At 43.8% G+C, this 25,523-nt stretch overlaps 3 protein-coding genes across 3 annotated transcripts; 2 read left to right on the forward strand and 1 right to left on the reverse strand.

Annotated features, from left to right (window-relative positions):
- The first annotated feature begins 95 nt into the window (after positions 1 to 95).
- Positions 96 to 3,586, forward strand: LOC124665510 (TPR repeat-containing protein ZIP4). Its single transcript, XM_047202915.1, has 5 exons — positions 96 to 1,410; positions 1,505 to 1,694; positions 1,775 to 1,807; positions 1,888 to 2,508; positions 2,614 to 3,586. The coding sequence occupies exons 1-5, from the start codon at positions 140 to 142 to the stop codon at positions 3,352 to 3,354; spliced, it is 2,856 nt and encodes a 951-aa protein (XP_047058871.1). The 5' UTR covers positions 96 to 139; the 3' UTR covers positions 3,355 to 3,586.
- A 316-nt stretch (positions 3,587 to 3,902) lies between these two features.
- LOC124668198 (beta-hexosaminidase 3-like) lies at positions 3,903 to 8,807 on the reverse strand. Its single transcript, XM_047205370.1, has 14 exons — positions 8,505 to 8,807; positions 8,343 to 8,417; positions 7,789 to 7,824; positions 7,604 to 7,715; positions 7,261 to 7,331; positions 6,992 to 7,122; positions 6,611 to 6,676; positions 6,032 to 6,132; positions 5,828 to 5,887; positions 5,693 to 5,726; positions 5,445 to 5,543; positions 5,309 to 5,368; positions 4,793 to 5,043; positions 3,903 to 4,069 (listed from the first exon to the last, which is right to left on the reverse strand). The coding sequence occupies exons 1-14, from the start codon at positions 8,805 to 8,807 to the stop codon at positions 3,903 to 3,905; spliced, it is 1,566 nt and encodes a 521-aa protein (XP_047061326.1).
- Positions 8,808 to 12,317: 3,510 nt separating this feature from the next.
- On the forward strand, positions 12,318 to 15,422 carry LOC124660718 (polygalacturonase-like). The gene is made up of 4 exons (XM_047198532.1): positions 12,318 to 12,770; positions 12,866 to 13,155; positions 14,778 to 15,012; positions 15,201 to 15,422. The coding sequence occupies exons 1-4, from the start codon at positions 12,318 to 12,320 to the stop codon at positions 15,420 to 15,422; spliced, it is 1,200 nt and encodes a 399-aa protein (XP_047054488.1).
- Positions 15,423 to 25,523: the final 10,101 nt, after the last annotated feature.

The following is a 25,523-nucleotide window of genomic DNA, read 5'->3' on the forward strand; positions in this document are numbered from 1 at the left end:
TACCAATTCAAAATTGGAGCTGCTCTTCTTCTTCCCGTTCTCCAATTCTCCCCGTCCCCTTCGCTTTCCCATCCCCACGCCGGCCTCACCTTCTTCCCGCTCAAATCCATCCCAATCCGAAACCCTAATCCTCGACCCCATGAAGATCTCCGAGCTCTCCCCCGAGTACCGCCAGCCGCCGCCGCACACCGGCTTCCTCACCGACCTCACCACCGTCGTCGCCGACGTCGAGTCATTCGACACCTCCCCCTCCTCCCCGGACAAGCTCGCCACCGATTTCCGCCGCGTCCTCACCAATCTCGGCTCCGTCTCCTCCTCGCTCACCCACGCCTGCAGGATCCAGATATGGAAGCTCGCCACCCGCCTCTGGAACGCGTGCGTCGACCGCGCCAACTCCACCGCCCTCGCCAGGAGCCCCTCCGCGCGCGCCGCCGAGGCGGAGATCAGGCAGGCGGCGCCGGAGCTCCTCCTCCTCGCCGGCGTCCCCGACGAGATCCCCCTGGCCGCCGCCAAGGCCGCCAACTTCTTCTCCCGCGCCGGCAAGGAGTGGCTCCACCTCGGCCGCCTCGACCTCGCCACCGCCTGCTTCGAGAAGGGCACGCCGCTGGTCTCCGCCACCGGCCCGGAAGAGGAGCGCCGCGTCCTGCTCGACCTCAACCTCGCGCGCGCTCGCGCGGCGTCGGGCGCGGGCGATCAGTCCCTCGCCGTCGCGCTGCTCAGCCGGTCCAAGCCCCTCGCGTCCGCGTCTCCCGAGGGGATCAAGTCCCTCGCCGAGGCGTACCTTTCCGTCGGCGAGGCCGCGCTCGCCACCAAACCCTCCGACCCCGCCGTCCAAGCGTCCAGCATCATCACCGAGGCGCTAGATCTCTGCGACAAGCTGGCCTCCCACTCCGGTACAACCCCAAATCTCAATGACCTCAAGGGTCGATGTTTCCGCTTCCTCGCAGTCGAGCGTCTCCAAGCCAAAGACCACGAGGGAACCATCCGTTGCATCAGGGCCTCGAGGTCTTCAGTAGGGCCGGCAGAGGAGCACCCGAGTGTGGCGATTCTGGCCATACGCGCGTGGCTGGGCAGTGGCAACTTGTTGGAGGCTGAAAGGGAGCTCGAGAGACTCATGGTCAACCCCGAAGCACCGGAGCATATGTGCGTGATGGCCGCGGAGGAGTACCTTGCCTCCGCGGGGCCTGAGCCTGCACGCAAGGTGCTTGTTGCGCTTGCTGCACGTTGCCGCTCGGGAGGTGCTGCTGCCGCCGTCAGAGTGGTCACCAAGGTGGTTCAGGGTGGTACCGGTAGCACTGGGCGTGCAAGGGCGATCAGTGACCTCGTGTCTGATGAGAGGGTGGTCGCGCTGTTCGCCGGCCCAGCTAACAGCATTCAGCGTGGAGCAATGCATTCGCTGCTGTGGAGCTGGTCTGCACCCTCTTACACAAGTAATATTTACTGCATTTTTATGTACATATGAGAGTTGTTGCTGAGTCTAACTAACACTTGGAATTTGCGGCAGCGGCGCCGAGCATTTTCACGCAAAGAATTACGACACAAGTGCCGACTTTTATGAGAGATCAATGCTTTATCTATCCCGGGAAGAGGAAAGCAGACCCGGGCGAGCACAGTGCCTCCGAGTCCTTACCCTTTGCCATCTAGCCCTTAAACAACTGGATCGTGCACTAGAGTTTGTCAATGAGGCTGACAAGGTATTGATCTTTTTCCTCATCAGTTGATCAAACAATGTTGCGTATTGCTACTTATGTTCGCTTAAAATGTGTATCTGTAGGTGGAACACAGTGTCCACTGTGCTTTTCTGAAGGTAACAAATCTATGCATATTAATTTTATGTAGATTTCATTTAGCATTGACATTTTGTACTAACCCAGAAGAATTCTATAGATTAAAATCCATCTGCAGAAGAATGACACGGATGAGGCTATCAAGCAGATGAAAACCATGGTGGGTTGTGTTGACTTCAACCCTGAGTTCCTTGTACTCATAACCCATGAAGCTATTGCCTGCAAGTCTGCCCGGGTAGCAGTTGCTTCATTGACCTTCCTTCTTGGGCTCTGTTCTGCTGGAAAGCCTATGTCGATGCCTGAGGTTGTTGTCCTCCGCAATCTTATTGAGCTCCTTCGTCGCGAGCAAGGGACTGAGGATGAGATACTGAAGTACTCGAGACGTGCCAAGCTACGAATGTCCGACCTCGGCATGGAAGGCTTTTTTGGCAATGGAGCTGTTGGAGGGCGTGAACTCAATTGGTTTGCAGTCAATAGCTGGAGTATGGCTTTAAGGTTGACAGAGGAGCAAAAGTACGATCTTAGTGCTGAGTTCTTTGAGCTTGCAGCAGAGTTTTTTGGTGGCACAAGTAACACTGAGGGTGATGAAAATCGTCCCACAGTTTGCAAAGCGTTGATCCTGAGTGTCACTTCAATGCTCGACGCCGAGGAGCAAAACAATTCTCCATTGTCAGATTCTGACATTAAAAAAGGTGTCGAGATGCTCAGCAGAGCTGGCAAGGTAAGCATGGAGTTTGAGAAATACCAGAAGCTATTCCTTTGTGTATGTCCTAAAGTGAAATAATTCGTTCTATTATGATTTTGACTCAGTTTTATTGATGTGCAGCTATTACCTTTGGTTTGGCCCTCGGTTCCAGTGGGCTCTGATCAGGCTGAGGCCAACAAATATCTGTTTCTTCATACCTTCAGCTCCTACTATCTCCTTGACAGAATGGACACTAGTACCCGTCCTCAGCAGCTCCAACTAGTCAAGAACTTTGCTACCTCTAAAGCCTGCACACCGGATCATCTTCTCACACTTGGAGTAACTGCTTCTAAAGGCACTCCACCAAACCTGCTGGTTGCTGAATTCTCCTTGAAGGCTAGTATCAATGCCGCCCTTGCTTCTCAGTCCCCAAACTACAGGGTAATCAGTATTGCCCTCAGGAACCTAGCTTGCCTTGCTGCTTTGCAAGACTTAAGTGGTAGCGAGAGTGATGCAGTCTATGATGTATACCGACAAGCCTACAAGATTGTGGTTGGACTGAGAGATGGCGAATACCCATCTGAGGAAGGCCAGTGGCTTGCAACGACTGCCTGGAACAAGTCATATCTGTCCAGGCGGCTTAATCAAGCCTCAGTTGCTAGAAAATGGATGAAGATGGGATTAGATCTCTCTCGGCATCTTGAGAACATGAAGCAGTATATAGCAAGCATGGAGCAATGCTTTGAGAGCTTTAGGAAAATGTCTGATAGTGAACCCAGTGAATGTATTTTGCTTGGAAAGAAACCTGATGAGTGTAGTCAGCAAGATGGGGCACCAAGTACTAGTATGTCTCTTAGCACGTCTCAGCCTATCCTAGTATAGTTAGAGATACTTTCCAACATGGTAGTTTACAACCAAGAGATAAATAGGTCACTGAGCTATGGTTCACACTTTCGTTCACTTGAATGTTGCATATGTCAAGTCAATTGTCTGGATGATATCATATCTGTAGTAACTAGCTAGCCTGTGGATTCTTTGTTGGCAGTAACTATGACCTTGTATTTAATGTATGCTCATGTGCAGTAGAGATTACTGAGTGTTTGACTGTTTGTAATACTAGAATTCGCGATCCTACTGGATTTCTAGAGGCGATCTTTATGTCCTTTTACTGTCAAAGTTGACTAATCCTATCAGGGAGCTATCATTTCATAGTTATGGTATATGTGGCATGACTATTCAAACTATTCTGGTGGAAAATTTGGAAGGGGCAGAAGTACATAAAGAAGAGTAATGAGTCACTCAAACCTTCTATAGTTACACAACCATAGAACCACTTGAAATATGTATTGCTGAACTTACACTTGGTAAAACTGAATCTTGAAATGATGTGTATCCTCTGTGATACTACTTCCAGTTTTGCTACGAATATCCTATTGCCTTACACAGGGACCAGGTTCATATGGTGCTGTACGACCATCCCCAGCTAGTGGTGCAGCAGCTACCCCTCTCTGATTCAGCAAGCACCGGAAGCGTGAGAGTCTTGACGTGGCTGACCTGGCGTCTTCTGCAAGCTTCTCAATTGGAGTCCACAATCTCTCTTCAAGCCAATGCAGTTTAAGTGGATTGGTGAGTCAAAATATGTCATACAGATGTTCAGCGAACTCATACATCTCATGGTAAATATGCTAGATAAATACTACTCCGTGTTAACAGTTGATGTTGCGTGCACAGAAAGTAATATCAGAACCAACAATATTGCATATAGGTTCTGTTTCTATACCTGTGAATCATGTTGTTAAGTAACATATTATTATGAGCATTCATCAGGAATCTGGACATTCAGCCCTCCTAATGGAAAGGTGTGAATACAATTATCTATAACTATTCAGTAACGTGCTAAACTATTTATGCCTTCGATAATTAATACTGTCCTTACTGTTTTTGTTAATAGCCATGCAACAGAACTGAGTAGTGTGCATTTAGCTGAAATATTTTAGTTGCACTGTATGGGAATACACATATTACATGTTTCTCAATGTGCTTAATTTTTTAATCGAGATATCCATGGCAGATGTATATACAGAAACAAAGCTACTGTTCCAAGTTAACCATTATACTGCAGTAAGATAACTGGTTTGAATACTCTTATATCTATATCAGGCAACATGCTATAGTGCCCTTAAATTCATATGGAATAAAATATAATTGATCATATTGTATGATGGTATAAGCAAGATCATGTTTGGATGAAAATGCATGCACCAAGTTCGAAGCATTTCAAGGCATAAATTAGACGTCTGAAACTATTTCTGCTACTGACCTGCAGCAGCTGCAGCACGTGGCCAAATAGTTTGCTCGATATCTGACGCATCAATTTGTTCTCCCCACATGCAAACCTCACCACCAATAACCAAGCGTTGCTGTTCTGGGTTGTCAATTCCTTTCAGGGGTTCATTCATGTAAAATTCTTCCCATGTGGCATCCAAGTGATCTAGGTACCACTTATCCTGGTTGCTTACTATGCATCTCAGCCCTGCAGCAACCACTTTTGGTGCTACATCCCCTCCAAGCCTGTTAATTTTATGTGCACACAGGTTTTTAGTTATAGGCAACAGTAAGAAGTGTCCCAGATGGACTGTATGTCTTGCTATGAGCATAAATGTCAAGAGCAATGTTAACTGGTACATGAGTCAAATACTCAAATTCCATTTAGGTCATACTACAATACATTTAAGATTTAGTGCTAAAATACTATGCGCATGCATTTACTATTCTACTCTTTCCAACAAAAAAACCCTTTTCAATGATATAAATCAAAGATATAGTGAGGAAATACCAGTTGTGAACCACGGTCTTACGGTCCAACTTTTCCCCGAAGTGGTTAAACGTTTCTTCCCTGCAAACATGGCATGGTGTCTGTTAAGGATTAGGAATTCAATGGACCCTGTGAAATTTGCAACTTATGGGTATACCAGTTAACGACATCATAGCCATGTGATATTGCTATCTTTTGAGTTCTCAATACAAAATATCTGTATGCATCTGACACATTCATGTGGTTATCATTCAACCTGCGTGTCATGAAAAAAGTTATCATTGGATTAACTTGCTGATATAAGAAAGATGGCTGATTTTTTTTTTCACTGAAAACAAGAAAGTTATGGAAGCACATCAGGCAAGTTATCATATTCTGAGTTCTCTTGTGTGGATAGGAGTGTACCATTCCTTAATGTGGGGTGTTGCAGTCCAGCAGCCTGAATTTCAAAGTAAATATTAGGATGGAATGAATTTAGATTCACTGGTTAGTAACTTAGTATAATAGTATGATAACAGTAAATCCAATGCTTCATCTTACTTGTGTTGACTTCATCACCTCCTAAGTGGACAAATTTGAACTTAAAAACCTTGCTAAAATCTGAAAGAAAACAGAGTTAACTATCCATTTGGACTGTTGACTTATATCTAGCATAACCTTGTAACATAACCACAGGATAAATCATCTTTTGAAAAAAAAAATGAAAACCTCACTGTTGTGGACAAAAGTAGTATGATTTATCACCTGAAAGTATACCATCAATAACTGTGAAGGTAAAATTGCTACTGACATCAAGCGGTTCTTTGCAGCTATCTGATGGCCATAATATTGGGTAGCCAACACCCCTGAAATAAATGCAATATCTACAACTTTCAGTCATGCGCTCCTGTTTATTGCCATGCAGCCTATGCAATTTAAGTTTCACATATTGAACTCCAGTAAGGTATCTTGACTCCACCCTCACTGGATAGAATGTTTCCTATTGCTACAAAAGAGATCTTACAATTCTGGACCACATTATATGCAAAGAAAAATTGGCTCCTGGGCTGTGCAATTGGTTGATGTGCTAAAAGCCTGAAATGAATTTGAATATCAACAGTTCTTTGATGGACATTAGGAAATTATGGCATTAGCTGGAACAGATTTAAACACTGCTGTCAAATATTTTAGCCGATCCAATGTGTTCTAGCAGTCATTTTGTAATGTCCTTGAACAAATTGTTGATTTACAGTGCGATTTAGCAAATGCCAATCAAATAAAGTGCCTGGGATTCAATCTTTCCTATTTTTAATATACATCACTCAACTGAATGGAATATCTTACCATGAGAGAGCATGACCAGGAACATCAATCTCAGCCAAGACATTTACACCTCGGTTTTCAGCATATCTGCAAAGTTATGGATTAGCTTGTTATTTTTAGAGTCTTAGCTCAATAACTGCATATCTAGAATTCTAGATTGCTGTCCTATTGTATGATTTTGGTGATGAATATTTCTAAGTTAGTAGGTTATGTAACTTATGGTCCACCCACCTATGCCATTTCTTGATGCTGCAGCGGTTGACGCTTTAAGTGCAGATGAAAATTATGATTGAAGGAAAACGCATCTCTTACTTTCATTGCTAAATGTTGTCTTGGTAATATAAACGCATTTTCCAAAGGTCGACAATTCTAATATGAATATGGCAATGCAAATAAACGCACCGTACAATGTCAACGGCATCAGACATCGTGTATCTCTCTGAATAAGAGTATGAACCATTCCACAGTTTTGGGTATGAAGGTATTTCAATGGGAAATGACTGCTCATCTACGATATGCCAATGGAGAACGTTCTGCATTATGGTAGAGTAAGAGTGCATGATATCGTAAATAAATAATGAAGGAACATAAACAGAACAGTATTTTGAAATCTCATGCAACTTATCGGACTTGCAATTAATATTGAATATTTTTATGGTCACCAAACCTACCAATTTACTGTATGACATTGCATCAATCACTCCTTTGATTGTCGTAAGAGGAAGGTAATGCCTTGAGGTATCTGCAAGCATGCAAGCAGAAGTTAATACTACTTATGATTGTGCAATGATTATGAGCAGGATGCCCATATTAATAATATTTGATATAGAGATAATTTTGACATTTGAGGCAATAGAACTGAAGCTGCATGTTGCAAGTGAACTTTGTTACGTGGTTGACCACTTCGAAGTTTTCATTCTGATGAAAAACTAATTTCAAGGTTTTACTTCTAGTTACTTGAATGCAAGAAGAGCCTGTTTGGCATAAGGGAGAGGATATCACATTTTGTCTAACCTATGAGAAGACCCCGGTAAGGAAATCTGGGTGCATCAGTAATCATCCATGGAGCCGAGTTGAGTTCAATAAGCCTTGATGTGAAATCAAAGTAACACAGTTGGCTAAATGTCTGCAGACATGAGTAATTTGCTGTGAGGTCACCTCATAGAAGATCTAGTGTTGAGAGGATCACAGTAGGTTACCTGCAAGGCATGAAGTGCTCCGAAAACTGTTTGAGCCTACAAAATTTTGCAAGGTGGCATGAATTATTTTTGTGAATTGTACCAAGGTATTTGCAGTAACATACATCATGCATAAATATGAGTACATCACTAGAGATTGTTCTTTGATAACCAAGTTAAAAACATTATGCATGTTATAAGGGATAATGGTATGTGATGAAGCACAAAAGATAAAACTATCTTCACGCCTTCGCTATATGCAGTAATTTGCCTATTCTAATTCTTTTGAAGAATTGTATGTAACAACTGGGTTATGTTTTGTAAAAGGGGCATGTTTTAAAAACTGCTAGCATGCAACACAATATCATGTTTGAAGTCTGTTGTTTGTATATAAAGCAGATCCTCTCACAGGGAACTATATACTGTTTCTTCCTGTGCAGGACACTGGCAAACAGTGATGACTACGGAGAGAAGAGTTTCAGTAACTACGAGTAGCTGAGTAAGTTCTAATGTCCTTCCAGATGTTGCTGTTAGGATTTTTCACAACATAAAGCAATTAGTGAGCTTCCACTGACCTCAATATGTGCATGCAATGGTTCCCCAACTGTATGAATAGTCAGGTTGTACGACTCATCTACCCCAAAGTTGAGCTGCAGAAGATGAAGAGCATCAACAGAATCAGACCTTGCAATTTGTAAAAGAACTGAACAGTTCATCATATCGAACGGGCAGGTTACCTCATCTTCTGTTGAATGAACAGCTATGTTGACACCGGTGAGCACATAGGAACTTGGGTTCGCACCGTCAGCGGCATGGTTCAGCTTCAGCAAATCCACCATCCTCTGGAAGGCGTCCTTCAGGATTGCCTTGTCATCAGAGTACTTGCTTCCCTCCATCGACATTGCGAGGTCTTTGCTGACGTAGAGCCTCTGCGTCCCGTGGGTCACCGACTTGGGCATCGGCCACAGGTCGATGTGGTCGGCCGCTATGCAGGATCCGATCGCCAGGAAAGCAAGGAGGAGCCTCAGAGCTGGCACCATCCTTGCTAGGCGATGGAGAACCCACAAGCGCTGCAGGGTACCGGGGGAAGAAGCGGTGGAGCAGAAGGAACAATGCGCCAACTGGAAGCGCAAGACAAGTAAAATAAAACCCCCCCCTAACTAATCTCCATTGTTTTTCTCACCCAACATTTGGAAGAGAATGAGCACGAGTGTTTGTGTTGGGCTCCTATCTTAGGAGGGAGACGAGTGACGAAGAGGTAGACGAGGAGGAGCGTGAGGTGAGGAGGCTGTAAATGAAGAGCGGATGAGACTGGCGTGGAGGAGTCCAGGAGTGGTTAGATGGCGGGAAGAAATGGCATGGGCAGGTCTGGTGCGCGTTGGTGACCCAAAACAGGTACGGATGACCAGGCAAGTAGCTCACCACTGCTAATTTTGGTACGGATGGCGAGACAGGCAGCTCACCACTCCGCATATATATAGCCTGCCTGCAGGATCCAGGTTTGCCGAATGCAGGTATTATATTACACAGTTCCAGATTTCAGTTCGAGTACGATGTAATCTGTTATTTGTTAGTGTCATATGCTGTGCGAATTCTCCAATGTTTTTTGTTGTTCTTGTGCCGTGCTTATTGTGTTCAGTTAATGTGAAATGTGAACCGGAAGTACCAAGGGATTTCTAATACGGAGTATTTTATTCAGGCTGTCTGTTCTGCAGGCTCCGGCGGTTTTTGTTTGTGTTTGGCGAATTTGGGGGAAGGTGGTGCACGCTGGGGATGCGAGATTGAGAGGGGCCGTTGCGGTAGGTCAGGCATGCTGCTGCCGTTGCCCGTTCACGCGCGCTGTCATGGAAGCGTCACGGCGCCGCGCGTTTCGAGTGATGAGTCAGTCATGGCTTGTTGGCCTTCCTCCGACCTCTGGGACAATCTATCTAATCCGCTAATCGTAACTCAACGTCAACGGCAAACGGGATTATAGAAATCGAACGAAAGAAGCCGTAGGAACATTACACGAGATGGATCCAATCATCCAAAAGTTGCAAGCTGATGAAAGTTTGAGTTGTCTCCCTTGGCTGCTGGTGCGTAACGCAGCAGGTGTCTGAGGCCAGGAGTGAAGTGAAGCCTGTAGCTCGGTCATTGTCGAGAGAAGCCGTTGAAGTATGTGCTGAAACATGGAAATAATCTGAAAACTCTACGGTTAATGCTAGCAGGGAAAAGAAAACTGGGCCGGGTCTTACGAGCTGCTTTGCAGAAGGGTCGGTACACTTGTTCTGCATTCCATGGCAGCCCAATTTTGTTGGTTGGACCAAGTTTGTAGTACCGGGCTAGATATTTTTGTGCGAGGACATTTTTTACAGGACCAGGCCATTAAGCTCGGCCTTTGACATTGACACCGCCTTTGCTCAGCTGCCCTATGCCTTCTTTTCTCCTTGGACCATTTCCTAGAGAGTAGCGACAAAGCCATTTTGGCTCCTGGTGCATATACTTCCTTTAGTTTGAACTGCAACTTTGATATATTTTGAAATGTCAAAAATTTTCAACGGAAAATTCACGTGTACATCTTCACATGCTAAGTGAGCACAAAGTCTTTCCATTAAAAATCAACTTGTCGTGTGGGCTGTGTAAAAATACAAAAAATAGTGCTAAAATTGAGGCTTTTTGTGCGACTTATTTTGCCTTTTTTTACATCGATTATAAAAAATATCGGTTTTTCACGAAACTGCACGAATGCATATAGATTGTTGAGATGTACGTGTGAAATTTTTTGTTAGATTTTTTGACAGTTAGAAATATGTTTTTTAGGTGGAGGAAGCATATGCACCCAAGATCCAAATTGAATTTCCACGAAACATTAATATTTCTGCCGCTGTCTTGTCTTTCATTGTAATAGATCAATGAAGCAAGATCGTTTTTTCTCCAACAAGAAAATGTCACAACAACACTTAACGGTTTGGTCGTGATTGGTAGTTAAGCAGGCAGACCTTGACTCGACCCAAGTAGCTGTTAAACCTGAGCATGACGGATCTTTCTACAAGCTGGGTTGAGATGTACCCAACCCACCACCTGCACCGAGAGTCAAATTTGCTCTCCTACGACGATCTCCTAGTTCAACTTGTGGATGAGGTCGTTTCTACCTGCACTTTTGAACGGTGGTCGATACTAGATTACTGGTCCATTAATCCCACTGCAGCTAAGCAACTAGTTAAAGACCTAAGGTCATGTCCATTTCTGAATCCTGAACTGATGGTCAAGAGATTCATTGATCTAAGGCTCGTTTTGCATCCTAGCAATGGGAAACGAGGGGTATATAGCTGCTTGTTTCAAAAATGAAACCTAAGCTGCCGATCTTGATTCTCATCTAGTACAACTAGAGAAGTTGCTAAGCGGCCAACCCAACTATACAGTACAAATGTCTCAGTTGGTTGATCAGCTGGCTGCTAAAGCTTTGCCTCGGTAACGTTGAAATGGTTTCGTTTCCTGGTTTTGGTAGAGTTTGGCCGCTTCAGAAAGAAAACTCCCATCCATGTCAACCTTAAGCTGGTGGCACTTGATGTTCTTGTTCCTTGATGCGTATATCACATACGTTGATTAACGGGAATCATTCAAGACAAGCTCATGCATACATTGCTATGAAGTAAACAATGTGTTATCGGTACTTTACTATTTAGTGACAAAACGGTGCTAGTAGTGGGAGTGGTGTTTTGGCACCCGGGAGCATATGCTTCCGGTTTTTAAATTTCATTTTAAATACACTTTCAAAATGTTGATAAATTATGACACAAAATTTAATGAGTACATTTTGAAATTCTACATGTTCACAAAGTGGTCCATGGAAAACCGACATGTTTACAGTCATGTGTAAAAAAGATAAATTTTGGTGAAAAAAAGTTGTGTAGGTGACTTTTTATGTCTTTTTTCACACAAGTCACAAAAAATGTTGGTTTTCCGCAAAACTTGATATGTACACGTAGAATGTCGATACGTAAGCGTGAAGTTTGTTGTTCATTTTTTTTGACATTTTAAAATATTTTTTTCTGGTGGCAGGAGCATACGCTCCTATGTCCCGAATTAAATTTCTGGCTAGTAGTAGTAAACAATGTGTTGGCTACACGACCATGACCGATCACCAAAAGCAGTCTAGCACACACACGGAATTTACATGGGCTGCAGCGCCTAATTTCAAGAACTCACCAAACCCCATTTAGGACAGTATTATACAGACATGAAGTTTCATAGTCTCCCATGTAAAAGATCACTGCTGACTACCAGCTGGTCTCCCATGTTAGGTATCTGAATACTGCATCCAGCACCGCTTAAACAAGCACGTCCTAAAGCAGTAAGGAATGCTCTAAATTACTGCTCACCCTCTTTATTCACTTCCAAATTGATTTTTGTAACCAAATTCGTGCACTACAAATACACGTGTCCAAGTAAACACATTCCTCATAAACACGGAACATTACCCAACAAGCACCTGCAAGCTCCTGCTCGACACACCAGCCACTAGATCGTACTCCCACGTAGTTAGCGGGCAGCCTGCCGCCGGAACGGCAATGACGAAGCCGGTCCTGAGCCTGCTGGCGCACCTCCACGCCGCGCTCCTGCTCCTCTCCGGCGCCGGCGCGGCGGTGTACGACGTGACGCGCTACGGCGCCCGCCCTGACGGCGTGACGGACTCGACGCTGCCGTTCCTCCGCGCGTGGGCCGACGCGTGCCGCTCGCCGCGCCAGGCCACGGTGCTCGTGCCGCCGGGCATGTTCCTGCTGGGGAGCGCCACGTTCACCGGCCCGTGCGCCACCCACGCCGTCACCTTCTCCATCGCCGGCACGCTGGTCGCGCCCACTGGCTACGGCTGGGACGCGACCACCGGCAGGTGGATCACCTTCGAGTCCGTGGAGGGCCTCACCGTCTCCGGCGGCGTCCTCGACGGCCGCGGCTCCTCCCTCTGGTCCTGCAAGCGGCAGCAGCAGCAGCAGCCGCACGTCCACTGCCCGACCGGCGCCTCGGTACGTACATACGTCTCGATCGCAAATCAAACTCGACGAATTTCAGGTGATCTTAATAACTGAACGTCGCCATGTATCTGTTTGCGCCGGTGCAGTCTCTGACGATCTCGAACTCGAGAGACGTGGTGGTGGACGGGACGAGGTCGACGAACAGCGAGCTGTTCCACATGGTGGTGCTGCAGAGCCACGGCGTGACGCTGCAGCAGGTCAGCGTGGACGCGCCGGAGGACAGCCCCAACACGGACGGAATACACATCCACATGTCCAGCAACGTGGCCGTCTCCAACGCCGACATCCGCACCGGGGACGACTGCGTTTCCATCGGCCCGGGAAACTCTAACCTCTGGATTGAGCGTGTCTCGTGTGGTCCAGGTCATGGCATAAGGTACATGTAGGTTCATGTTTATCGGTTCTTTTATTTTATACCCAAGACATTTGTCTTGGATGAGTAAAATGTATCCACAATTCTTAAGCAATGTCAGGATAGTGCTCAAACTCAGAAACTGTGTCAATACAATCTTTGTTTATTTTCAAATGGAAGCCTTTCCTTACTCCAGGCTTCTGCAAAAATGATGCATACAATCTCAAAATGGTACATATACAGGCAATACAGCTCCGAGTTTAGTCTCATACTTCGCTGACGTGGCACTGTATAACAAGTTACACTAAAGGGGGGCATCCGACGATGATGAGCACCTTAAACCCTCGCTAGGGTTGCAAGCGGACATTCCACATAAGCATGCTAAAGCAGAGGCTAGTTTAAACTCCATCCCTAATGCGACCTCATATGGTGTCAAGAGCATGACAAGGTGATCCCAAGTTGCCACAACAGGAACGACGCATCCTCACAGTTGCGTGAATAAAATCGTCTATGTTGTCATAAAATCCATGACGGGTCCTTGTCTATGGCGCCTCCGGTCACGTCTCCGGTGGTCTTGTTCAACAACATCAACATGCACGACGTGTCCCTTCTCGGTCAGATCCTCGACGTTCTTCCGGTTTAGCGTGATATCCACCTCACCCCCAAGGTGACATCTTGGGGTTTTTCTTTTTCTTATCCAGGTAAAATATAATGCAGATTTACCCTAGGCTAAAACACCAACTCAGTCTCTTAGTCTAACCCATGCTGAAATGCATTTTACATTTGGACTTTTGGTTGAACAATATGATGCATCCAGTTCAATATGGTATGATAGCAAGAGATATCAAATTCAAGATTAAAGGCTAGGTGGAGCCTAAACGGCTAAACGTGAAGGTAGTGCTAAAATATACCATTAGTTCAAAAAAAAATACCATTAGGAAATGAGGCAAATCAGCAATCAACCGATTTCTCTAGTTACTTTGCTCGAACATACTACCTGCTCATGCCGCTCTTGCCTCAGTGCGTGCACAGACCTGTCTAGCACAGCCAGCCAGGTCATGCCGGCACGATCGTGCCTTCCCTGATGTTAGGTCATTGCCCCTTGTAAGCTGTGCTAGGTAAGTACACACGTGCGTTGCTAAGATTTGTTTTATCCAGTACCCAAGATAAACCTTCCTATTTATCCATGTTATGAACTTTACTGATTATTCTTTCCTTCCTAAACAGTTAACAAATCAAAATAAAATTCTTTGCAATCTCAGACAAAATTTCTTTCCATTAATTCTTGCATTTCTTTTCGTGGGGAGACTGGATGAAGGGGAGTTAGGATGAACAATTGTCACTTACTGAATTTGTGGACCGTTTTGATTGCTTTCAATTGTTTAAGGTATGCCAATACATTTTACTATCTAGCTAGTATTTCCTAAAATCCATAATAAGTCTAAAGTTATAGTAATATCGTTGGACTATGCATGCATCATGATGGATGCACATAATCTGCAGTGGTGTACCGAATCCACTAATAAAGCTATCTAGCATAGGCTTATAGCTACTATTATTCTTCCAGATTAAGAGCAGCATGTTATTTTCTGATTTATACTAATATAATATTATGATTTTACCCGTGTTTTCTTGTCATTGGTCAGCATTGGAAGTTTGGGCCAGCAACAAGGGATGGCTGTGGAGGCGGTGCGAAACGTGACCGTGAAAACAACATGGTTCACTGGCACAACAAACGGTTTCAGGATCAAGACATGGGGGACCTCCAAGCGAGGCCTTGTTAGTGGCATCACCTTCGTGGACTCCACCATGATTGGCGTCCACAACCCTATAATCATCGATCAAAATTACTGCCCCGGAAAAAAATCGTGCTCAGATCGGGTAATAACTCTAATACTTATTGTATAATCCTGTTGTGGTTGTAATTTAAATTTAAACTATAATCATCAAAAAAATTACGGAAAGGAGAAAGTAACAATTTTTTATCATACTATCTAGCCCAATCTCTTGTCAGTGGCATTGCCTATTTGTCTCGTATGCCTAATTAGTTTGGTGTTTCTTGTTTACAGAGTTCGGGTATCAAGATCAGCCAGGTGAGGTACATCGACATTCGTGGGTGGTCGATGACGCCGGTTGCCGTGACCTTCAACTGCAGCAGGAGCAACCCGTGCAGTGGAATTAGCTTGCAGAATGTGAGGCTCATGTATGAGGGCATGCGTCTTGCAAAATCATCCTGCCGGAACGTCAATGGGAGAACGACTGGGCTAGTCGTGCCCCCAAGCTGCCTCTGACATTTACACGGCCTAGACTGCAGACAATGAAATTTCACGTGTATGTAATGTACATAATCAGCGGTGAATAACGTAGTGACAAGCTGCGCGCGTGGTATGACAATTCTTAGGTACTTATTTGGTACACAATAATTTTGTAAAAGCAACTCTATCAGATACACAAAAAAATCTCGTACTCGAAAAACGTTTTTAGACTCACAAACATTTTTTGAGTACCACACCACAAATACTGAAAAATATACACTATGGCTCCCATTGTGGGGGTTGCCCCTCTCGTGCGGCCCCACCGCCAGCCCCTTCTCCGTAACTCCTAGCGCCCGCTCGCCTCACTTCGACCACCTCTACTACGACGGCCGCGTTTGCTAGCCGAGCTCCTTGAGGTCGAGAAGCTCTCCTCGTGTTCAATCATTGTTGGAGGCATCTCGTGGAGCTCAGCCGTGGAGATGCTCATGTCCGCCGTGTCAAACAAGCTCGAAATTGGGCCGATTGACAACAATTTTGCCAAATATGACTAGACTCGGGACAGTGTGGCGAATTATGGCCAGAATCAGGGCTACGTAGTGAAATTTGGCTAGAGTCAGAGTCGGTGTGACGTTGACCCAAAATTTCACCCCCGCCAATTGAACAAGAATTTCATGTATGCAAGAAACAAAACCCCCTTCTTCTTCAAAAAAAAGAAACAAAGCCCCCCCCCCCCCCCCCCAAATATCATATATTTACGTCATAGGAGTCTCAATTTTTTGGTATATGGTATTTTTCAGTTCGGGTATGAACGCATTTTGAGTGTCTGCTCTGTTCACATTTTTTAACGGAAGCTCTTGATACGTCTCCAACGTATCCATAATTTCTGTTGTTCCATGCTTGTTTTATGATAATACTTACATATTTTGCTTACACTTTATGATGATTTTATGCGTTTTCCGGAACTAACCTATTAACAAGATGCCACAGTGCCAGTTCCTGTTTTCTGCAGTTTTTGGTTCCAGAAAGGCTGTTCGGGCAATATTCTCGGAATTCGACGAAACGAAGACCAAACCTCCTATTTTCCCCGGAAGCGTCCGTAACACCGAAGAAGAGTCGGAGAGGGGCCAGAGGGCCACCACACCATAGGGCGGCGCGGCCTGGCCCGGGCCCGCGCCGGCTCGTGGTGTGGCGCCCCGTGTGCCCCCCGCGCCGCCTCTTCGCCTATAAAATCCCTTTCGACCTAAAAACACCGTACCTCTTGACGAAACTCCGGAAAGACTCCGGGGCGCCGCCACCATCGCGAAACTCCAATTCGGGGGACAGAGTCTCTGTCCCGGCACCTGCCGGGACGGGGAAGTGCCCCGGAAGCCATCTCCATCAACGCCATCGCCTCCATCATGCTCCGTGAGTAGTTCCCCCATGGACTACGGGTTCTAGCTGTAGCTAGTTGGTATTCTCTCCCCCATGTACTTCAATACAATGATCTCATGAGCTGCCTTACATGATTGAGATTCATCTCGATGTAATCGGTGTTGTGTTTGTCGGGATCCGATGGATTGTTACATTATGATTGTCTATCTACAAAGTTTATGAAGTTATTGTTGCTGCAATCTTGTTATGCTTAATGCTTGTCACTAGGGCCCGAGTGGCATGATCTTAGATTTGAGCTTTATATTATTGCTTAGATTGTATCTACAAGTTGTATGCACATGTCACTGTCCGGAACCAATGGCCCCGAAGTGATGTGAGGGACACATGTTTTCACGGAGTGTTAATGCTTTGCTCCGGTGCTCTATTAAAAGGAGTACCTTAATATCCAGTAGTTTCCCTTGAGGCCTGACTGCCACCGGCTGGTAGGACAAAAGATGTTGTGCAAGTTTCTCATTGCGAGCACGTACGACTATAATTGGAAAACATGCCTACATGATTAATGATCTTGATATTCTGTCTTAATGCTATTTTAATCCTATCAATTGCCCGACTGTAATTTGTTCACCCAACACTTGTTATTGGAGAGTTACCACTAGTGTAGATAGCTGGGAACCCCGGTCCATCTTTCATCATCATATACTCGTTCTACATGTCAACTGTCTTCTGGTGCCATTGCTCTCATATTACTATTACCGCTGTTGTGTTACTGTTACTATTGCTCTCATATCACTGCTACTTTCACATCACCCCTGTTGCTAGTGCTTTTCCAGGTGCAGCTGAATTGACAACTCAGTTGTTAAGTCTTATAAGTATTCTTTACCTCCCCTTGTGTCGAATCAATAAATTTGGGTTTTACTTCCCTCGAAGACTGTTGCGATCCCCTATACTTGTGGGTCATTGATGTCTACGGGAGCTTCTATTCTTGTAGACAGTGTTGGGCCTCCAAGAGCAGAGGTTTGTAGAACAGCAGCAAGTTTCCCTTAAGTGGATACCCAAGGTTTATCGAACTCAGGGAGGAAGAGGTCAAAGATATCCCTCTCATGCAACCCCGCAACCACAAAGCAAGAAGTCTCTTGTGTCCCCAACACACCTAATAGGTGCACTAGTTCGGCGAAGAGATAGTGAAATACAGGTGGTATGAATAAGTATGAGCAGTAGCAACGGTGCTGTAAAAGTGCTTGGCGCGTAGTTGATGGTGGTGGTATTGCAGACAGTAGTAACGCAGAGAAACAAGAAACAAGTAGTAGTAACTCAGCAAGTATTTAGGAACAAGGCCTAGGGATTAGACTTTCACTAGTGGACACTCTCAACATTGATCACATAACGAACAGTATAAATGCATACTCTACACTTTTGTTGGATGATGAACACATTGCGTAGGATTACACGAACCCTCAATGCCGGAGTTAACAAGCTCCACAATAATGCTCATATTTTAGTAACCTTTAGTGTAAGATAGATCAACGGACTAAACCAAGTACTAGCATAGCATGCACACTCGTCACCTTCATGCATATGTAGGAGGAATAGATCACATCAATATTATCATAGCAATAGTTAACTTCGCAATCTACAAGAGATCATGATCATAGCATAAACCAAGTACTAACACGGTGCACACACTGTCACCTTTGCACACGTGCAGGAGGAATAAAACTACTTTAATAACACATCACTAGAGTAGCACATAGATAAATTGTGATACAAACATGTTGCAATCTTAAAGAGATATAAATAAGCACCTCACTATGCCATTCAACAGTGAATAAGTATTCTGTGAAATCTAGCCTAAGAGACCCACACGGTGCACACACTGTCACCTTTACACACGTGGGACGAGGAGTCTCCGGAGATCACATAAGTAAAACTCACTTGACTAGCATAATGACATCTAGATTACAAGCATCATCATATGAATCTCAATCATGTAAGGCAGCTCATGAGATTATTGTATTGAAGCACATAGGAGAGAGATGAACCACATAGCTACCGGTACAGCCCCGAGCCTCGATGGAGAACTACTCCCTCCTCATGGGAGCAGCAGCGGTGATGAAGATGGCGGTGGAGATGGCAGCGGTGTCGATGGAGAAGCCTTCCGGGGCACTTCCCCGCTCCGGCAGGTGCCGGAACGAGACTCCCGTCCCCTGCATCTTGGCTTCGCGATGGCGGTGGCTCTAGAAGGTTTCGTGGTTTTCGTCGAACGCCTCGTGGTTTTCTCGATCCGGGGGCTTTATATAGGCGAAGAGGCGGCGTCGAGGGTCGAAGGGCTGGCCAAACCCTAGGGGCGCGGGCCCCCTAGGCCGCGCCAGGGTATGGTGTGGTGGGACCGTGCCCCCTCTCGGTCCCTCTCGTGTGTTCCGGATGCTTCCGGGGATTCTAAGATCTTTGGCGTTGATTTCGTCCGATTCCGAGAATATTTCGTTACTAGGATTTCTGAAACCAAAAACAGCAGTAAAACAGGAACCGGCACTTCGGCATCTTGTTAATAGGTTAGTTCCGTAAAATGCACGAATATGACATAAAGTGTGCATAAAACATGTAGATAACATCAATAATGTGGCATGGAACACAAGAAATTATCGATACGTTGGAGACGTATCAGCATCCCCCAGCTTAGTTCTGCTCGTCCCGATCAGGTAAAACGATAACAAAGATAATTTCTCGAGTGACATGCCATCATAACCTTGATCATACTATTTGTACAAGCATATGTAGTGAATGCAGCGATCAAAACAATGTATATGACATGGGTAAACAACCGAATCATAAAGCAAAGACTTTTCATGAATAGCACTTCAAGACAAGCATCAATAAGTCTTGCATAAGAGTTAACTCATAAAGCAATAATTCAAAGTAAAGGTATTGAAGCAACACAAAAGAAGATTAAGTTTCAGCGGTTGCTTTCAACTTGTACCATGTATATCTCATGGATATTGTCAATATAGAGTAATATAATAAGTGCAATAAGCAAGTATGTAGGAATCAATGCACAGTTCACACAAGTGTTTGCTTCTTGAGGTGGAGAGAGATAGGTGAACTGACTCAACATAAAAGTAAAAGAATGGTCCTTCAAAGAGGAAAGCATCGATTGCTATATTTGTGCTAGAGCTTTGATTTTGAAAACATGAAACAATTTTGTCAACGGTAGTAATAAAGCATATGCGTCATGTAAATTATATCTTATAAGTTGCAAGCCTCATGCATAGTGTACCAATAGTGCCCGCACCTTGTCCTAATTAGCTTGGACTACCTGGATTATCACCGCAATACATATGCTTTAACCAAGTTTCACAAAGGGGTACCTCTATGCCGCCTCGTACAAAGGTCTAAGGAGAAAGCTCGCATTTGGATTTCTCGCTTTTGATTATTCTCAACTTAGACATCCATACCGGGACAACATAGACAACAGTATAATGGACTCCTCTTTTAATGCTTTAAGCATTTGACAACAATTAATTCTTTTCTCATTAGAGATTTGAGGATATTTGTCCAAAACTGAAACTTCCACCATGAATCATGGCTTTAGTTAGCGGCCCAATGTTCTTCTCTCACAATATGCATGCTCAAACCATTCAACTCAGGTGTAGATCGCCCTTACTTCGTACAAGACGAACATGCATAGCAACTCACATGAAATTCAACAATGAGTTGATGGCGTTCCCCAGCAAACATGGTTATCGCACAACAAGCAACTTAATAAGAGATAAAGTGCATAATTACATATTCAATACCACAATAGTTTTTAAGCTATTTGTCCCATGAGCTATATATTGCAAAGGTGAATGATGGAATTTTAAAGGTAGCACTCAAGCAATTTACTTTGGAATGGCGGGAAAATACCATGTAGCATAGGTAGGTATGGTGGACACAAATGGCATAGTGGTTGGCTCAAGTATTTTGGATGCATGAGAAGTATTCCCTCTCGATACAAGGTTTAGGCTAGCAAGGCTTATTTGAAACAAACACAAGGATGAACCGGTGCAGCAAAACTCACATAAAAGACATATTGAAAACATTATAAGACTCTACACCGTCTTCCTTGTTGTTCAAACTCAATACTAGAAATTATCTAGACCTTAGAGAAACCAAATATGCAAACCAAATTTTAGCATGCTCTATGTATTTCTTCATTAATAGGTGCAAAGCATATGATGCAAGAGCTTAAACATGAGCACAACAATTGCCAAGTATCACATTACCCAAGACATTTATAGCAATTACTACATGTATCATTTTCCAATTCCAACCATATAACAATTTAACGAAGAGGAAACTTCGCCATGAATATTATGAGCTAAGAACACATGTGTTCATACGAACCAGCGGAGCGTGTCTCTCTCCCACACAAGCATGATGTAATCCAATTTATTCAAACACAAACAAAAACAAAAGCAAACAAACAGACGCTCCAAGAAAAAGCACATAAGATGTGATGGAATAAAAATATAGTTTCAGGGGAGGAACCTGATAATGTCGTCGATGAAGAAGGGGATGCCTTGGGCATCCCCAAGCTTAGACGCTTGAGTCTTCTTAAAATATGCAGGGGTGAACCACCGGGGCATCCCCAAGCTTAGAGCTTTCACTCTTCTTGATCATAGTATATCATCCTCCTCTCTTGACCCTTGAAAACTTCCTCCACACCAAACTCGAAACAACTCATTAGAGGGTTAGTGCATAATAAAAATTCACATGTTCAGAGGTGACACAATCATTCTTAACACTTCTGGACATTGCATAAAGCTACTGGACATTAATGGATCAAAGAAATTCATCCAACATAGCAAAAGAGGCAATGCGAAATAAAAGGCAGAATCTGTCAAAACAGAACAGTCCGTAAAGATGGATTTTATTAGGCCACCAGACTTGCTCCAACGAAAATGCTCAAATTGAATGAAATTTGCGTACATATCTGAGGATCACTCACGTAAATTGGCATAATTTTCTGAGTTACCTACAGAGAATTAGACCCAGATTCGTGACAGCAAAGAAATCTGTTTCTGCGCAGTAATCCAAATCTAGTACTTACTTTACTATCAAAGACTTTACTTGGCACAACAAAACACAAAACTAAGATAAGGAGAGGTTGCTACAGTAGTAAACAACTTCCAAGACACAAATATAAAACAAAGTACTGTAGCAAAATAACACATGGGTTATCTCCCAAGAAGTTCTTTCTTTTTAGCCATTAAGATGGGCTCAGCAGTTTTAATGATGCACTCGCAAGAAATAGTATTTGAAGCAAAAGAGAGCATCAAGAGGCAAATTCAAAACACATTTAAGTCTAACATGCTTCCTATGTATAGGAATCTTGTAAATAAATAAGTTCATGAAGAGCAAAGTAACAAGCATAGGAAGATAAAACAAGTGTAGCTTGAAAAATTTCAGCACATAGAGAGGCATTTTAGTAACATGAAAATTTCTACAACCATATTTTCCTCTATCATAATAACTTTCAGTAGCATCATGAGCAAACTCAACAATATAACTATCACATAAAGCATTCTTATCATGAGTCTCATGCATAAAATTATTACTACTCCCAACATAAGCATAATCAGTTTTATTAGTTGTAGTGGGAGCAAATTCAACAAAGTAGCTATCATTATTATTCTCATCAAGTGTAGGAGGCAAAGTATCATCAAAGAAAATTTTCTCCTCAATGCTTGGGGGACTAAAAATATCATGAAAACCAGCTTCCCCAAGCTTAGAACTTTCTATATTATTGTCAACAATGGTGTTCAAAGCGTTCATACTAATATTACTACCAAGATGCAAAGAAGATTTCATAGGTTTTTTAATTTTCGCATCAAACAATCCATGTTTTAAATCAGGAAATAGAATAAGAAGCTCACTCTTGTACATTATGCCAAACTAGTGTAAACAAGAAACAACAAGATGCAATTGCAGGATCTAAAGGAAATAGCTTTGAGCACACACACAACGGCGCCGTAAAAATACTTTACCCGAGACCGTAGTATGAGAGCCTTTTACCTTTCCTCCTCGAGCAACGGCGCCGTAAAAGTGCTTGATGTCTACGGGAGCTTCTATTCTTGTAGACAGTGTTGGGCCTCCAAGAGCAGAGGTTTGTAGAACAGCAGCAAGTTTCCTTAAGTGGATACCCAAGGTTTATCGAACTCAGGGAGGAAGAGGTCAAAGATATCCCTCTCATGCAACCCTGCAACCACAAAGCAAGAAGTCTCTTGTGTCCCCAACACACCTAATAGGTGCACTAGTTCGGCGAAGAGATAGTGAAATACAGGTGGTATGAATAAGTATGAGCAGTAGCAACGGTGCCGTAAAAGTGCTTGGCGCGTAGTTGATGGTGGTGGTATTGCAGCAGTAGTAACGCAAGAAACAAGAAACAAGCAAGTAGTAACTCAGCAGTATTTAGGAACAAGGCCTAGGGATTAGACTTTCACTAGTGGACACTCTCAACATTGATCACATAACAGTAACAGTATAAATGCATACTCTACACTTTTGTTGGATGATGAACACATTGCGTAGGATTACACGAACCCTCAATGCCGGAGTTAACAAGCTCCACAATAATGCTCATATTTTAGTAACCTTTAGTGTAAGATAGATCAACGTACTAAACCAAGTACTAGCACATCATGCACACCGTCACCTTCATGCATATGTAGGAGGAATAGATCACATCAATATTATCATAGCAATAGTTAACTTCGCAATCTACAAGAGATCATGATCATAGCATAAACCAAGTACTAACACGGTGCACACATCGTCACCTTTGCACACGTGCAGTGAGGAATAAAACTACTTTAATAACACATCACTAGAGTAGCACATAGATAAATTGTGATACAAACATGTTGCAATCTTAAAGAGATATAAATAAGCACCTCACTATGCCATTCAACAAGTGAATAAGTATTCTCGTGAAATCTAGCCTAAGAGACCCACACGGTGCACACACTCGTCACCTTTACACACGTGGGACGAGGAGTCTCCGGAGATCACATAAGTAAAACTCACTTGACTAGCATAATGACATCTAGATTACAAGCATCATCATATGAATCTCAATCATGTAAGGCAGCTCATGAGATTATTGTATTGAAGCACATAGGAGAGAGATGAACCACATAGCTACCGGTACAGCCCCGAGCCTCGATGGAGAACTACTCCTCCTCATGGGAGCAGCAGCGGTGATGAAGATGGCGGTGGAGATGGCAGCGGTGTCGATGGAGAAGCCTTCCGGGGGCACTTCCCCGCTCCGGCAGGGTGCCGGAACAGAGACTCCTGTCCCCCAGATCTTGGCTTCGCGATGGCGGCGGCTCTGGCAGGTTTCTGTGGTTTTCGTCGAACGCCCCAGGGTTTTCTGATCCAGGGGCTTTATATAGGCGAAGAGGCGGCGTCAGAGGGTCGAAGGGCTGGCCAAACCCTAGGGGGGCACGGGCCCCCCCTAGGCCGCGCCAGGGTATGGTGTGGTGGGCTCCGTGCCCCCTCTCGGTCCCTCTCGTGTGTTCCGGATGCTTCCGGGGATTCTAAGATCTTTGGCGTTGATTTCGTCCGATTCCGAGAATATTTCGTTACTAGGATTTCTGAAACCAAAAACAGCAGAAAACAGAACCGGCACTTCGGCATCTTGTTAATAGGTTAGTTCCGGAAAATGCACGAATATGACATAAAGTGTGCATAAAACATGTAGATAACATCAATAATGTGGCATGGAACACAAGAAATTATCGATACGTTGGAGACGTATCGGTCATCAAGACTATTTTCTCGGCGCCGTTGTCGGGAGGCATAGCTCTACTCATAAGTTCACCCGGGGAGTACACTCCACCTCTCTCTCTATTTTATTTTATTTTGTTTTGCTTAGTTTACTTTTGTCTAGTTTATTTGTGCTTAGTTTATTTCTGTCTAGTATTATTTTGCTTAGTTTACTTTTGCCTAGTTACTTTTTGTCTTGTTTTATTTGTCTCATATACCAAAAAATCCATAAAAATTTGAAAAACCAAAAAATTAAAAACTGCTGTTATGGGAGAACCTACAACCTACTTGGAGCTTATAGAATGTTATAATAATTATAGAGAATCAAGAACTGGTAAAATAATGAGTGCTATGATAGAAAAATTGAATACAATTGCTGAAATCTTGCTTGAACGCCATAATATAAACTCGTTGCTCTCAACAGGATACTAAACATCTTAAATTTCAATGTGGCTTTAGTGAGGAATTTTTAATTAAGAACTATAATCGGAATTGCTATATTCATTATGGGTTCGAAGAGGTAGAACAATTTTTCTTATTTATGGGAGCCTCCGAGATAGAATCCTTCATGGTTGAGAATTATGAAACTTGTGTTGTTTGTAAGGGCCTTAAAGATTATGTCTCTACTATCCTTAATTCTTGCATAGAATGCTACAGTAGGAATCCTTATATCCTTGATTATAAAGAGAGACACATTAATGCACAAGAATGCACTCACAATTTGCAGGAACCTGTGGAAGAAGAAATTGATGAACCTGAAAGCGCATTGGATGAAAACGAGGAGGAAATTGATGAACCTGAAAGCTCATTGGATGAAAAAGAAGAAGAGAGCGACGAACAAAAGGAGGAAGAATGGATTAGCTACCCATGGCAACCTTCTAATGAGAGTAACTCTTCATCTCTTACACTATTTGATTGTCCTCCATGCTTACCGGAAGAGGTTGAATTTTATGTTCCTGTGGA

The sequence above is a fragment of the Lolium rigidum genome, chromosome 6 (assembly GCF_022539505.1).
Source record: "Lolium rigidum isolate FL_2022 chromosome 6, APGP_CSIRO_Lrig_0.1, whole genome shotgun sequence".
Classification (NCBI taxonomy): Eukaryota; Viridiplantae; Streptophyta; class Magnoliopsida; order Poales; family Poaceae; genus Lolium; species Lolium rigidum.

Coding starts and splice junctions, on each gene's coding strand:
- LOC124665510 (XM_047202915.1), top strand. CDS start 140: ATGAAGATCTCCGAGCTCTCCCCCGAGTACCGCCAGCCGCCGCCGCAC. Junction 1,695..1,774: donor TTGTCAATGAGGCTGACAAG/GTATTGATCTTT, acceptor GTGTATCTGTAG/GTGGAACACAGTGTCCACTG. Junction 1,808..1,887: donor TCCACTGTGCTTTTCTGAAG/GTAACAAATCTA, acceptor AGAATTCTATAG/ATTAAAATCCATCTGCAGAA.
- LOC124668198 (XM_047205370.1), bottom strand. CDS start 8,807: ATGGTGCCAGCTCTGAGGCTCCTCCTTGCTTTCCTGGCGATCGGATCC. Junction 7,716..7,788: donor GAGCACTTCATGCCTTGCAG/GTAACCTACTGT, acceptor TCATGTCTGCAG/ACATTTAGCCAACTGTGTTA. Junction 5,727..5,827: donor AGGTGATGAAGTCAACACAA/GTAAGATGAAGC, acceptor TTTGAAATTCAG/GCTGCTGGACTGCAACACCC.
- LOC124660718 (XM_047198532.1), top strand. CDS start 12,318: ATGACGAAGCCGGTCCTGAGCCTGCTGGCGCACCTCCACGCCGCGCTC. Junction 13,156..14,777: donor GGTCCAGGTCATGGCATAAG/GTACATGTAGGT, acceptor GTCATTGGTCAG/CATTGGAAGTTTGGGCCAGC. Junction 15,013..15,200: donor AAAAATCGTGCTCAGATCGG/GTAATAACTCTA, acceptor TCTTGTTTACAG/AGTTCGGGTATCAAGATCAG.